The 12,779-nt window shown below is 41.6% G+C and overlaps 1 protein-coding gene across 6 annotated transcripts in view; it reads left to right on the top strand.

The window, feature by feature from the left end:
* The window catches only part of DCUN1D4 (defective in cullin neddylation 1 domain containing 4), a 70,968-nt gene that overhangs the window by 19,969 nt on the left and 38,220 nt on the right, over positions 1–12,779 (top strand). For 2 of the 6 annotated variants that reach the window (XM_043906795.1, XM_043906800.1), the window contains exons 2-4: positions 2,447–2,517; positions 2,689–2,728; positions 12,417–12,531. The exons of 1 other annotated variant lie outside the window; for it this stretch is intronic. In XM_043906795.1, the coding sequence (XP_043762730.1) occupies positions 2,447–2,517; positions 2,689–2,728; positions 12,417–12,531 (226 nt within the window). Of the gene's footprint in view, positions 1–2,446; positions 2,518–2,688; positions 2,729–12,416; positions 12,532–12,779 lie in introns of those variants that run through there. 3 more of the 6 variants (XM_043906798.1, XM_043906796.1, XM_043906801.1) reach the window with 3 other exon arrangements.

Below are 12,779 nucleotides of genomic sequence, written 5' to 3'. Positions count from 1 at the left end.
GGTGGTATATGAATGTAGACGTACCATCATAGGCTGTTGAGATGTATCAGGCCATATGCCTCTGTCACAGAGGCAGCTGCAGCTTTGAGATCTTTGATGTGGGGCTTGACTTGGATCTACAGAAGTAGAAACCATTGTAGGTGGTTGGTGTGGAAAATGGTATAATCTCACAGTGATAATATCTTTTATTGGGCACTCACTGTGATCCACACATTACTCTGACTCTCTGCCACATCCAGGCATTGTAGTCTCATTCACAACTGAGCACATTGAAATTTAGGTTAAATAACTGGTGGATCTGAGATTCAAACTAATTGTTAGACTCCAGAGTCAGGTTGTAAAGCTTGGAGTTTTATTTTGGCATAAACTCTGTGTGTGTGTGTGTGTGTAAAGACGGATTTAGCAATTTTAATTTGTTTAGATTCTCCTGTGTGAATTTTGACAGTTGAATCAACAGGTCTGGAGACCTCATTGCTTTGGTGATCTTTGGCAGACATCCTGTGTATCCTCAGTGAAGAGAGAATCTAGATCCTTAAGTTTCTGGGTGTTTTTTTTGTGTGTGTGTGAGTCCAGAAGTTTAATTTATATATCAAGATATTACTGTAGTGTATCATTTGTCTTCCAAATTTTAAATTGAGAGAGTACAAAAAGGGAGTTTATGGCTTGGTCATAGATGCCAGGGGAGAGGGGTGGGGGTAAGATTAAGTTCCCCAAAGCCTTTGCTATTGCTCCTAGCTTTAGAGCCCCCCACCTAGGTTTATGAAATAGAAGTGTAAGTACATAAATACACACACGTGTGTATATATATATATACATACATATATATTCAAACACCCCAAATGTTTTAAAATCTTTTTCTATGTAGTTGCACTAATTAAGATGGAAAATCAAGGTCTGCACATATTTATGTCATCATTTACCTTAAATATGGCTCAGCCACTCAGATGCTAAATAATTTGAGGTCCTTCTCTGGTTGTGTCTCAGCCAGGCGCCCTGACTCTCTGGACCACTCTCAATGGCTGTGCCCGTGGTGTCAGGCCGGGGCGGCCGTCGGTCGGGCCAGCGCTGTGGCCACTTAACAGCCCGCTGCTCCTGACAGTGGTGTGTGCATGTCAGGGACTCTGCTGCCTGCTGGCCCCTCTGCCCTCCGGGCCAGCCCAGGCTTGGATTCCTGGCACGGTTTAGAAAAGAAAAGGGAAGCTTTCTAAATACTGGCAGGCAGGTCAGCTTGCTTTCCAGCCCAGAGAGTCCAGCTCAGCAGAGACAATTTGTGTTGTAGTGTTGGCTCCTTGCATCTGACATGCATCCTAAATAAATATCCAGGAAAGGGTGATTTTTTTTTTCCTCTCTCTCTTTTTTTTTTATCAGAATGGCATAACTTGGAAAGTTACAGTATCTTTTCAGGGTTACTTCCAGACTAACGTTTACTAATCGTTACGATAGTAAAGAAAAGGAACTAATGTAAATCTTGATATTTTATGAAGCTGCTTCTATTGATGCTTATTCAAATATGAAAATAGCCGTCGACTTTTAACTCATATTCATATAACCTACCATGTAGGCAAGCATACTTTTTATGAAAAACATTTGAAATTGGAGATTAAAAAACCGAACGTTAAGTTTTATGTTGTGCGGTATCGTGTGGTGGAGCAGCTTGACTTTGTCTTTTGTGTATGATTTAGTGGGCAGTCCTGACGTTGTTAGAGATGGCTGGTGGAGACAGTCTTTGATTTGGCCGTTTCTCTGAGTGCAAGTTCTGCCTCTGTGTTATTGGCTCCGAGGCACATTTTACTGTTGCAGTGCCAGGAACTATAGACTCCATCCCAGGGCCCTGGCCTCTCAGACAGGCCACTTTCAGGCCAGTCCTTTGATTTATCTGTATTTGTTAAACAAGAGGGGGAGGGCCTTAGATTCCATTTCTGCTCTATGTTGTGTAAACGTCCACAAGATACGTATATTGTAAGAAATGTCAAGTGAATGAGATGCTTTCCTGTTTATTTTCTTGCCAGGAGCTTGTATTGTGCTAGTAATTCTGGGGAGGAGAAAGAGAAAGTGAATATGGTTCATTTGAGATCTGTCTTCTATTTGTGTTACTCAATTTGCCAGCATCAGTGGTATTTTTCTATTAAGCTTAAGTTCATTGCTGATAGGATGTTATAACTACTGAAGTTATTTTTGTTTTGCCTTACAATTCACATGAAAATTTCATGAGCTATATTTTAACATTTGGTTGGGAATTTAACTTTATTGTCAAAATATTTCTAGCAGATAGGTTGGTAGTTCTATGTTGCATCTTATTTAATAAGTATCAAATATAATGGCAATAGTATTCAATTGTATCAGAACATTTATTTCCACTTTTGAGCTTTATTTTTTAATAGTCTTTTTGCAGTATGGGAAATAAATGACACTGAATTTTCCCCTTTTTCCCCTTTTTCTTTTAAAGACTTTCAGCTGAACTCTCATCTCTCAACACTGGCAAATATTCATAAGATCTACCACACCCTTAATAAGCTAGTAAGTCAATTTTTTCAAGACAAAACTACCAGCTGTTCAGTTGTTTTAAGTGTATTTGATAATAATTTAGATTACGGATATTAAGATATCAGCTGTTTATGAAAATATTAAATTTTAAAACTTGCTGTATGGTGTGTGATTTCTTGGTAATAATGAACATATTTCTTGCAGAATCTAACAGAAGACGTTGGCCAAGACGATCACCAAACAGGTATCTATAAATGCTATCACTTCTTAATTTTCAATAAACTTCCTAATAGTTATGAAGGAGAAGCACTAGCTGAGAACACTCCATGTTGTTATAATACATCCCATTAGCAAGTTGTTCCTTGGTTGAGGATCTTTCTCAGATGTATAGCGGCAGCCATGCCTCAGCTCCTTCCCAGGAGGAGATGTGTTCTAGGGCTCTGGTTTATGACGGAGTACTTCAGTTCCTTTAATGGGGTTGGGGGTTCCCCAGTGGTTTGAAGATAATCATTACTAAAGTATTTTAGCTTATACTAAAAAGTAGTGCCGCTTGAAAGGTTTTCCATAAATGCTTGTTGACTTGAGATATAAAATGAGTTGATAGGGAGATAGGAGTGTGTCTGTGTGTTTTGTATGGGTCCTGAGGATTTGTGGGCTTCCCTGGTAGCTCAGATGGTAAAGAATCCGCCTGCAGTGTGGGGGACCTGGTTTTGATCCCTGGGTTGGGAGGATCTCCCGGAGGAGGGAATAGCTACCCACTCCAGTATTCTTGCCTGGAAAATCCCATGGAGAGAGGAGCCTGGCGGGGTACAGTTCATGGGGTTGCAAAAGCTGAGCAACTAACACTTTCTTTCACTTTGAGGATTTATGACTGGGAAAATTGAAAGTGGATTATTGTAAACAATTCTCTAGCCCTGTGGTTCTCAAACTCTAGCTGGCATTATAATCACGGCGGAGGGAGGGGCTAGTTTCAACGGGTTGCTCGGCTCTGCCTCCAGAGCTTTGGGGCAGGGCCCCATAATTTGCATTTCTGACCAGCTGCCGTGTGATCCTGATGGAGCTGGTCTGGAGATCACACTTTGAGAACCACTTCTCTAAACCATGATGATCACAAAGTTCAGAAACTTGCACTTGATCTATAGTTAGGATAACTTCCAGTGATAGTTATTAAAATATATTTTAAAGTTTCTGAAAGTTACCACAGTAATATATGAACACATGCTTGTTAGAGAATTGTTAGTTTGTTAGAGAATAGCACAAAAGCAAATGAAGGAAAAACCCTCCTTCAGTATGCTGTTTTAATACTTACTCCTTGGGATATTTTTGTACCTGCATGTGTTTTTATAGTAGTAGAGTAGTGTTTTGTTGTTGTTTTTTTTTTTTAGCATTGGTGAGCTCATAGTGTATATACTATATAGCATCAGGTTTTTTTTTAAATTAAATTTTATTAAAAAAAATTACCTTGGAGGTTGTTGGGATGTAGAACTCCCTACCCTTCCCCTCCAGACTGATTCAGGATCAGTTGAAAATTAGGCATAATAAGATGGATATTGAGCTAACAGTTGTGTTGGAAAACACAGCTGAGATGAACAGCAGAAATGCAGAAGCTCTTCAGTATTTCACCTGCATTAGACAGCCTCGCACACAATCACTGCCATAGCCAGTAGAGCACCGCGTACCTGGCCCACCTCCAACCCCCCACTTAGGGCAGTGGAGGGGTAGCAGCTTCTGCCGGCAGGCTGGGCTGAAAGGGCGTTCAGAAGGGGCTGGGCCCTCTGCTCAGTTCCCGTGCCCCCCATTACCAATTAGATCAGACACTCCTCCTTCCGGGGAAAGGAGTGAGAGAAGAGGAGGTGTGTTTTAGAAGGCCAGGCCACAGGTGAGGGTCCCTTCACCTGATCTTTCTGTTTTAGTAAGCCTAGGTCAGGACAGTCAAAAACCATTTCCTTAATAATTTTAAAAACAGTATATGCACATGATTTTATTTATTTATTTATTTTTTAAAATTTTTTCCATTTATTTTTATTAGTTGGGGGCTAATTACTTTACAATATTGTAGTGATTTTTGTCATACATTGACATGAATCAGCCATGGATTTACATGTATTCCCCATCCCGATCCCCCTCCCGCCTCCCTCTCCACCCGATTCCTCTGGGTCTTCCCAGTGCACCAGGCCCGAGCACTTGTCTCATGCATCCCACCTGGGCTGGTGATCTGTTTCACTTTAGATAATATGCATGTTTCGATGCTGTTCTCTCGAAACATCCCACCCTCACCTTCTCCCACAGAGTCCAAAATTCTGTTCTGTACATCTGTGTCTCTTTTTCTGTTTTGCATATAGGGTTATCGTTACCATCTTTCTAAATTCCATATATATGCGTTAGTATGCTGTATTGGTCTTTATCTTTCTGGCTTACTTCACTCTGTATAATGGGCTCCAGTTTCATCCATCTCATTAGAACTGATTCAAATGAATTCTTTTTAATGGCTGAGTAATATTCCACGGTGTATATGTACCACAGCTTCCTTATCCATTCGTCTGCTGATGGGCATCTAGGTTGCTTCCATGTCCTGGCTATCATAAACAGTGCTGCGATGAACATTGGGGTGCACGTGTCTCTTTCAGATCTGGTTTCCTCAGTTTGTATGCCCAGGAGTGGGATTGCTGGGTCATATGGCAGTTCTATTTCCAGTTTTTTAAGGAATCTCTACACTGTTCTCCATAGCGGCTGTACTAGTTTGCATTCCCACCAACAGTGAAAGAGGGTTCCCTTTTCTCCACACCCTCTCCAGCATTTATTGCTTGTCGACTTTTGGATAGCAGCCATCCTGACTGGCGTGTAATGGTACCTCATTGTGGTTTTGATTTGCATTTCTCTGATAATGAGTGATATGCACATGATTTTAAAAGAAGTGTCTCAAAAGTATAAAAAAGCAAAGGTTGCCATCTAGTTTTATGAGCCCCAGCTCCCATCCCCCTCTAGTACTACACCCTTGACTCTCCAGAGACAACTCTTATATTCTTGTATTTGTTTCCCAAATGATAATGATGATATATTTTCCCCCAAATACAAGTATACATTTATATATGCCTCTTGTTTTTGTCACTCAGTGTATCTTGGAGATCTTTTTATAGCACATTTATGAAGCTTTATTTTTAATGATTGCATGATTTTCTATCTTGAGACTATATCATAATGTGTTTCTGTTGATGCACACTTAAGTGTGTTTAACTTTTAGCTACTACCAATAATGCTGAATATAATTTTCAGGGCCAGTTCTAATAGTTAAGAAAAAGCACATTTCTGTCTTCTTATTCTGGAAAAATACATTGGTAGGCACTGGAGATCTTTTAAACTTGATAGTTGTTTTGGTTTTTTAAAACTGAATTTTTTGTTGGTAGAGAGTTTCGGCTGTCTTTCCCTTGGCTATGATAATGAAGCATCTAAGTTTGCATCTTGTACATTATTTAGTTAATGTTGAACTTTGGATTTAAGTGAGTATTGTTACTATAGTAATGTCACATTTAAATATTTAACCTGAACGTGGCAGTTTAATAACTGGGGGCTATAATTCAGGAACACTAAAGTGGAGAGTGTGTTTGGCCTTGCACCTCTTCTTTTGCCCTTGGGGACAGTGGATGTGTCTGATGTTTGGTACATGACTTGCTGGTGCAGTGTCTGGTACCTCATACGTGCCAGTCCATGTCAGCTAGCATTGGTAATTTCTTAGAGTAGTCCATTTCATTAACATTTTCCCATCTGGTTATAGCATCACTTGTGATTATCATATCTGACAGAGCATACTTGAAAAATTAAACAACATAAAATCTGTGATGTTTGAAAATCTGGGAAAGTTAATCACTGTAGTGCCTCTTTGAATCTCTTCGTTCAAGGGTAGACTGAGCAATTTCTATACCAACTGTATATGGAAGAGCGAAACCAAGTGCAAGAGGCCAGTATCTTTCTCCTCTCTTTCTTTTAATACTTTTCTTTGGTTCTTTCAGTCTTCTTACCACCAAAAAAGGAAAAGGGGAGAGAGTGTACATTAGTATTGGAGAAACAGCCCAAAATAGTGGGCCTGAATTTAAAAAGCCAGAGAGGACCAATAGTAATAATAATAGTGAGGGAGGATGATAGATGTTGGAAGTCGTATTGTTTAGAGAGAAAGGAAAGGAAATTTTTTGGTCTTTAATAGTAGGATAAAAATTGCACACTTGGACACTGAAGTTTTACTCAAGCAAGTAAGTAGTTCAGTGGTGTGTTTAAGAAAATGAAATAAAATATTTTGATACTGATAAGATGTCTTAAAATACAACCTATTTATCAACTTTGGAGGAGAAAATGGCAACCCACTCCAGTATTGCCTGAAAAATTCCATGGACAGAGGAGCCTGGCGGGCTACAATCGATGGGGTTGCAAAGAGTCGGACACGACTGAGCACACTTGCATTTATCAACTTAAATGACTATACCTTTGTGAAATTGTTCTGTGAAAAAGCTATATAAAAATTATTGAAGTGGCGGAATGAGCATATAAAATGTTATTAAGTGAGTCAAGGTTATATGATACAACAAACTCATAATGAAAATTCGATAGTGAGATTTTTGTATTGGAACATGCATTTATACTAAGTTTGGAAAAGTCAGAAAAAGATCTCTAATTGTATAGAGCTCTTATTTGAGGATGAAACTGGACGCACAATTTAATATGTCGTAGGAGAATTAATTCCTGAACAGGACCTTTTTTTAACTTGAGGCCCACAAGCAAAATGATTAAATTAAAAAAGTAGCGGAGCAGCTACTTAGATAGCATTTATTAGGAATAACATACTTAGTTAAATTATTATGAAAACAGCCAGCTGCATAGGCATTAAAAGGCTTTGTGGTTTGATCCAGGTGAACTCAGTTTGCTGTTTAAAATTGATTTTTCTGGGACCAACTATTAGATATGTTTAAAATGTTGCAGTATTTCTAATTGTTTAATGTTAGAAGAAGAGCTATAATTCATTGACTGATTTATTTGAAAATATGGTCAGATTTATTTGAAAATATGGTCAGTTAATAGCCTAATTTATTTGTTCTCCTTAAACACTGAACCAAAAAGAAATGAACCTGAACTCAATCATAACCTTTGGTTAAAAAATAGAAACAATTTCTGTTGTCTTCCTAAGGATCATACAAACACTTCAGCATCAAAAGTGTTTCTAATGAGGGGAGGGTTTCAGAGTCACTGTCTATTTAATGGAGAGATATTGCAGACTGAACACCAGAATGCCTGTCACTGTAATGTGAAGGAGCCTGAATCATAGTTTGGGATTACTAGTTGAGATTATTCATCCCTTCATCTTCCTACTTCTTTACTATTATAATAAAAAGGCCTTTCCTTTTTCGTAAGTGCCTGCCAAACGTTTCTAATGAGATTTAAGGTGGATTCCTAAAATCTTCTTTTTTCCTCTTTTTTCTTTGTTGTTGCTGTTGTTCCGTTGCTCATTCGTGTCCGACTCTTTGACTCCATGGACTGCAGCACGCCAGGCTTCCCTGTCCTTCATGATCTGGAGTTTGCTCAAATTTTTGTCCATTGAGTCAATGATGCATGATTGGCAAACGTTGGAAACTTGTAACTCTGATCATTTCCCTCCAAAAAGGCTATAATATGATTGGAAGAGAAACCAGAGTATTAACTCTGATCATTTCAAATGAATTTGTGGGTTAGTTAGCTTTTATTTGTTAATTATTTATTGAATAGGAACTTTGAGGAGCTCAATTTACTGACCAGTTTTCTTATATGTCGAACTGGGGTGGTAATAATACCTCTCAGGTTTGTGATGATAACTTTGAAAGTGCTTTGTAGTTATTAATTGAAAACATCAGCCTTAATATTTTGCCTCTTTACCGATAATGGCAGATTATTTGTACCTAAGTGGATACTTGTAGCAGGTTAAAATAGCTAAAGCTTCTTTAAAACAGATAAACGTTCCATAAGATTCTTGTTTATATTATTTGCTTACTAAATTTTCAGTGTAAAATAAGTATAATTCAGGTAGATTAAGTGATTCATGTTCTGAGGCAGTAAAGTCTAAATTTAATGATACCGATAAATACAAATTTGTGAACCATTCATTTGGATTTAAGTGTCTTGATTATAAAAAGACATCACAGAGTTATTTTAAGAAGCAAACATTCTCAAATATTTGTGTTTAAAAAAAAAAAATCCTACCTGCCAGGATACTTGAGCCAAGTACTTGTCTTAACTGATAAATGGGCGAAAAAATCTGAAATGGTGGTGTATTACCTATTCATAGGTGTTTCAACCTCTGGAAATGTCCTTACTTCTTAGCAGAATTTGATTTACAAATGTTTTAGGAACACATTTATTCCACAAGTGTTTCTTCAGAGTCTCCTCTAGGATATGTATACCTTACCACTGTATAATGATACTGTATTAGCTCTGTCTGCACAGGTGAACCAGACAGAACCCTGCAAGCCCAGATGTACTTTGGTGCATGGACTTAAAAATCTTGAGTTGTTGCTTTTGCTCAGGTGGGATCCCTGAAGCCATACTGGGGGCTTGGGGCTACCCCGTCTTGAGTTGCATGCTGTCTATATGTTTCTGTTGACTTGGTTCATGTCCCCAAATTATTTTAGGTCAGCTTGTTTTCTTCAGCATTAAACACTTGCTTTTGAGCTAGCCTGAAGCTGAAGTCATCGAGTTCCGGGATTCTGCCTGTAGAGCTGTGTTGTGTTGTCCTCTCTGACTTCTCTGGGATGTGAGTTGGACACATTCGTCCTGGGAGGTGGGGGTGAGAGGGTCGAGGAGCCAGTGGGTGCCTGAGCTGTAGCAGGCATCAGGAATGAACAGACACTGTTGCATTGTGAAGGACGGCTCCTGACAGTCACTTGCTTACGCCCATGATTCGAGCAGAGACATCTGAACGGGGGCCACGTGAATAAGTAAAAGAACAAAATGCCACATTTGAGATGCTTTGGGGCTAAAATATGAATACGTTTTATGCCAGGAAAAGTGATTTGTGAAACTTTAACAGAAAGCATTCATTAGTAAGAAAAAAAAAAAAAAGAAAGTTGAGAAAGTTAGTTAACTTATTTATGATGGCAGTGTTTCCACGAAGAGGCAACGGTAAAGGAGCTGGTGGTGGATCAGATCTTACTGGTGAATATTGGTGGAAACATTGTTTTAAATGATGTTCGTCTTCCCCCAGGCTGGGGAGAGGTGTGCATTTCCTGTGTTCTGTGAACACTGGTGGGAGGGGGAGGTCACTGCCGGACTGAGTGCTCAGAGCGTGACTGTGACCGGTGCCGGGGGACAGTGTCTGTCCTTCACACCTGCGCATCCAAAAGGGAGAAGCAAACCTCAAGTTGCTCCTTTCCGAGAAGCGTGGCAGGCTTTCTGGCAAGTTGGGTCACACTCTAGTTCTGCGAGCCCCACCCCGAGGCACTACTGGACAAGAATAAATCTTGCCTGGTGGCAGTCTGCAAAAGCCGGGGGCTCTGCCCCCCTCAGACCTCCTCCTGGGGTGTCAGGGTAAACAGGACTGGGTTCGCAGGGAGGACGGATGGGTATGTATGGTGGCGACACTTGCTCTGGCTCTTCTTGCTATTCTTGCTACTGTTGTGAGAGAGATGTGAGGCTGTCTAGTGTCTGAAGAATCTGAAGAATCAACCCCCACCCTGGTTGAGCTCCGGGAAGGGTGGCCGAGGGTCATCTTTCCAGCCTGGGGGGCTCCACCTGTGCACTGAGGAGCCAGCCGGCTCCAACAGCCAGTGCTGGACCCCCGCTCACTGGCGCCACTGTCCTGGTTTGTTTCAGGAGAGGTGCTTTTGGCTGGCCTCTTCCTAAAGCACATTGCCTGGAGGTGGAAGCCTGAGTGTGTCCAGGATTTAGGTTCCAGTCCCTGCCCTTGTTCTTTTCAGGTTGGAATCGTTAGCTACTGGCATCTCTCTCCCTGCCTTCTGAACAGCCTTCTGCAAAGAGCTGTCCCTGCTTTGCAGATTGCTGGGTCCCTTCCCCAGCCTCACCCCTCCGCCTCCACCCCTTGCTGCTGCCTTTTACTGCTGCCTGCCCCGCCCCCACCCACTGCCTAGCTCACTCCTCCTCCTCAAGCCTCTGGGAGGACAGCACACTCACCCAGGTTTTCTCCCCACCCAGGTCCTCATCTTCTTTTCCCAGTCCCCAACATCCACACTCCCCCAGGCTCTATGTGCTTCCCTGGTAGCTCAGCTGGTGAAGACTCTGCCTGCAATGCAGGTGACCCCAGTTCGATTCCTGGGTTGGGAAGATCTGGAGAAGGGATAGACTACCCACTCCAGTATCCTTGGGCTTTCTTGGTGTCTCAGATGGTAAAGAATCTGCCTGTAATGCAGGAGACCTGGGTTTGATCCCTGGGTTGGGAAGATCCCTTGGAGAAGGGAACAGGTACCCACTCCAGTGTTCTGGCCTGAAGAATTCCATGGACAGAATAGCCTGGCGGGCTACAGTCAGTGGGGTTGCAAAGAGTCGGACACGACTGAGCTACTTTGACCTTTCCCAGGCTCTGGCCTCGGTCCCCTGCTTCTCAGCCTCTGCTGCCGTGGCCCTGAGACAGTGGCAGTGAGCGGTGGCAGGGAGCCAGGGCCTCGCTCCTGGGACGCCTGGGTTCCATCCTTGGTCCCACCTGCTGCTTTCCAGCCACTGCTTCATCGCTCTGCCTGAGTTTCCTTATGTGTAAGAATGGGGATGCTAAGGATGCCCTCCATCGTAGGGTGGTTGTAAGGATCAGGTAAACGTGGAACTCTGGCCTGAGCGCATATCTCTTTTGTGAAACTCAGTTCCCAGCATCTGTCTACACGTGACGCTTGGCACCTGAGCCCTTGCTGAGTGGGTGTTTTTCCCTCAGAACACTCCTGAGGAGTTACCTCAGAACACTCCTGAGAAGGTCTCATTTTCAGATGGTGAACCAGAGACCCAGGATAGGTCATTGACTGCCCAAGCCACATGAGCAGGTGAGGAGCCGGAGCTCACGCCCGGAGTGCAGGGCACCCGGCCCCTAGTGCCTGGCTCTCTGAGGGCCAGCCTCTGACCAAGGCCCTGGCAGGTGAGCAGAATGCCGTCCAGAGTTCATCGCTTAGCATTTCCAAGACCTTGGGACGTCTCTTGAATGCCTGATCCTTAGCTTTTCCCATCTGTCAGTAGAGATCATTATCTCTGCCCTGCGTGTCATTCAGGGTTTTTTTTTTTTTAATTATTTCTTATTTATTTATTTATTTTTTTGGGTTTTGTCATACATTGACATGAATCAGCAATAGATTTACACGTATTCATTCAGGGTTCTTGTGGGAACCAATGACACAGTACTTGTGCCAGGATGGGGTTGTAATTGTCTTTTAATTTACAATGGTTTAAAACAGTCTGAAGTGAGACTGTCTGGGTTTGAATTCCAGTTTTGCCACTTACCTGACCTCTTTCTGCCTCCATTTTCTTATCTATGTAGGCATTATTATTCTGTTTTCGTAAACTTGTCATGAGATTAAGTGAGTTCATACATGTGAGTGTTAAGAGCAGGGCCTGGCATATGGTAAGGTCTCAACAGGTGTTCTGTGATGGTGTTACATTTTTAATATCTTTTACCAAATTGAAGCTATGTCTCAGAGAACCCTGACCAAAAGACAAGAATCTTCTTTAAGTGGTGAAACAAACTAAAAAGTTCTGTGGAAATTTTGCTGAAGATCATATCAGGCTTTTGCCCGAAATCCAAATTGTGTGTGTAACGTTTTCTCAAAGAGGAACTAAAAACCATATTTTCACCTTATAGCATTTACAGGTGACATATAAACCCTTTGTAGCATAAACTGTGAAAGCTCTTCATTCAGTGGTGGTGTTCAGAAGGGTTTCAATGTGGCAGTCCTTACTTTTATGCTCTTCACTGTGTCTTGTAGGAAGTCTGCGGTCTTGCAGTTCTTCAGACTGCTTTAGTAAAGTGATGCCGCCGAGGAAAAAGAGAAGACCTGCTTCTGGAGATGATCTATCTGCCAAGAAAAGTAGACACGATAGGTACGTTGCAGAGACAGTGGATCCACGTTGATGGCATACGTGCCAAAGAGGCACATTGATCCATGAGCCCAGTGTGAACCTTCCAAGTACACGAATACCAACTGGAATGTTGTTTTGGTTCTGATAGGCATACTTTCAAAGTGTAATTATTTCGTGATACTTAATGAGTGGGTTCATGAAATAAAAACAAATTAGGTAATCTGGGTTCTTAGAAATTTCAAGTTTTATCTTAGTCCATTGATCCACCA

This window comes from Cervus elaphus, chromosome 6, assembly GCF_910594005.1.
Source record: "Cervus elaphus chromosome 6, mCerEla1.1, whole genome shotgun sequence".
NCBI lineage: Eukaryota > Metazoa > Chordata > Mammalia > Artiodactyla > Cervidae > Cervus > Cervus elaphus.
The sequence above is the reverse complement of the archived record's forward strand: the minus strand, read 5'-3'. Positions and strand labels throughout refer to the sequence as shown.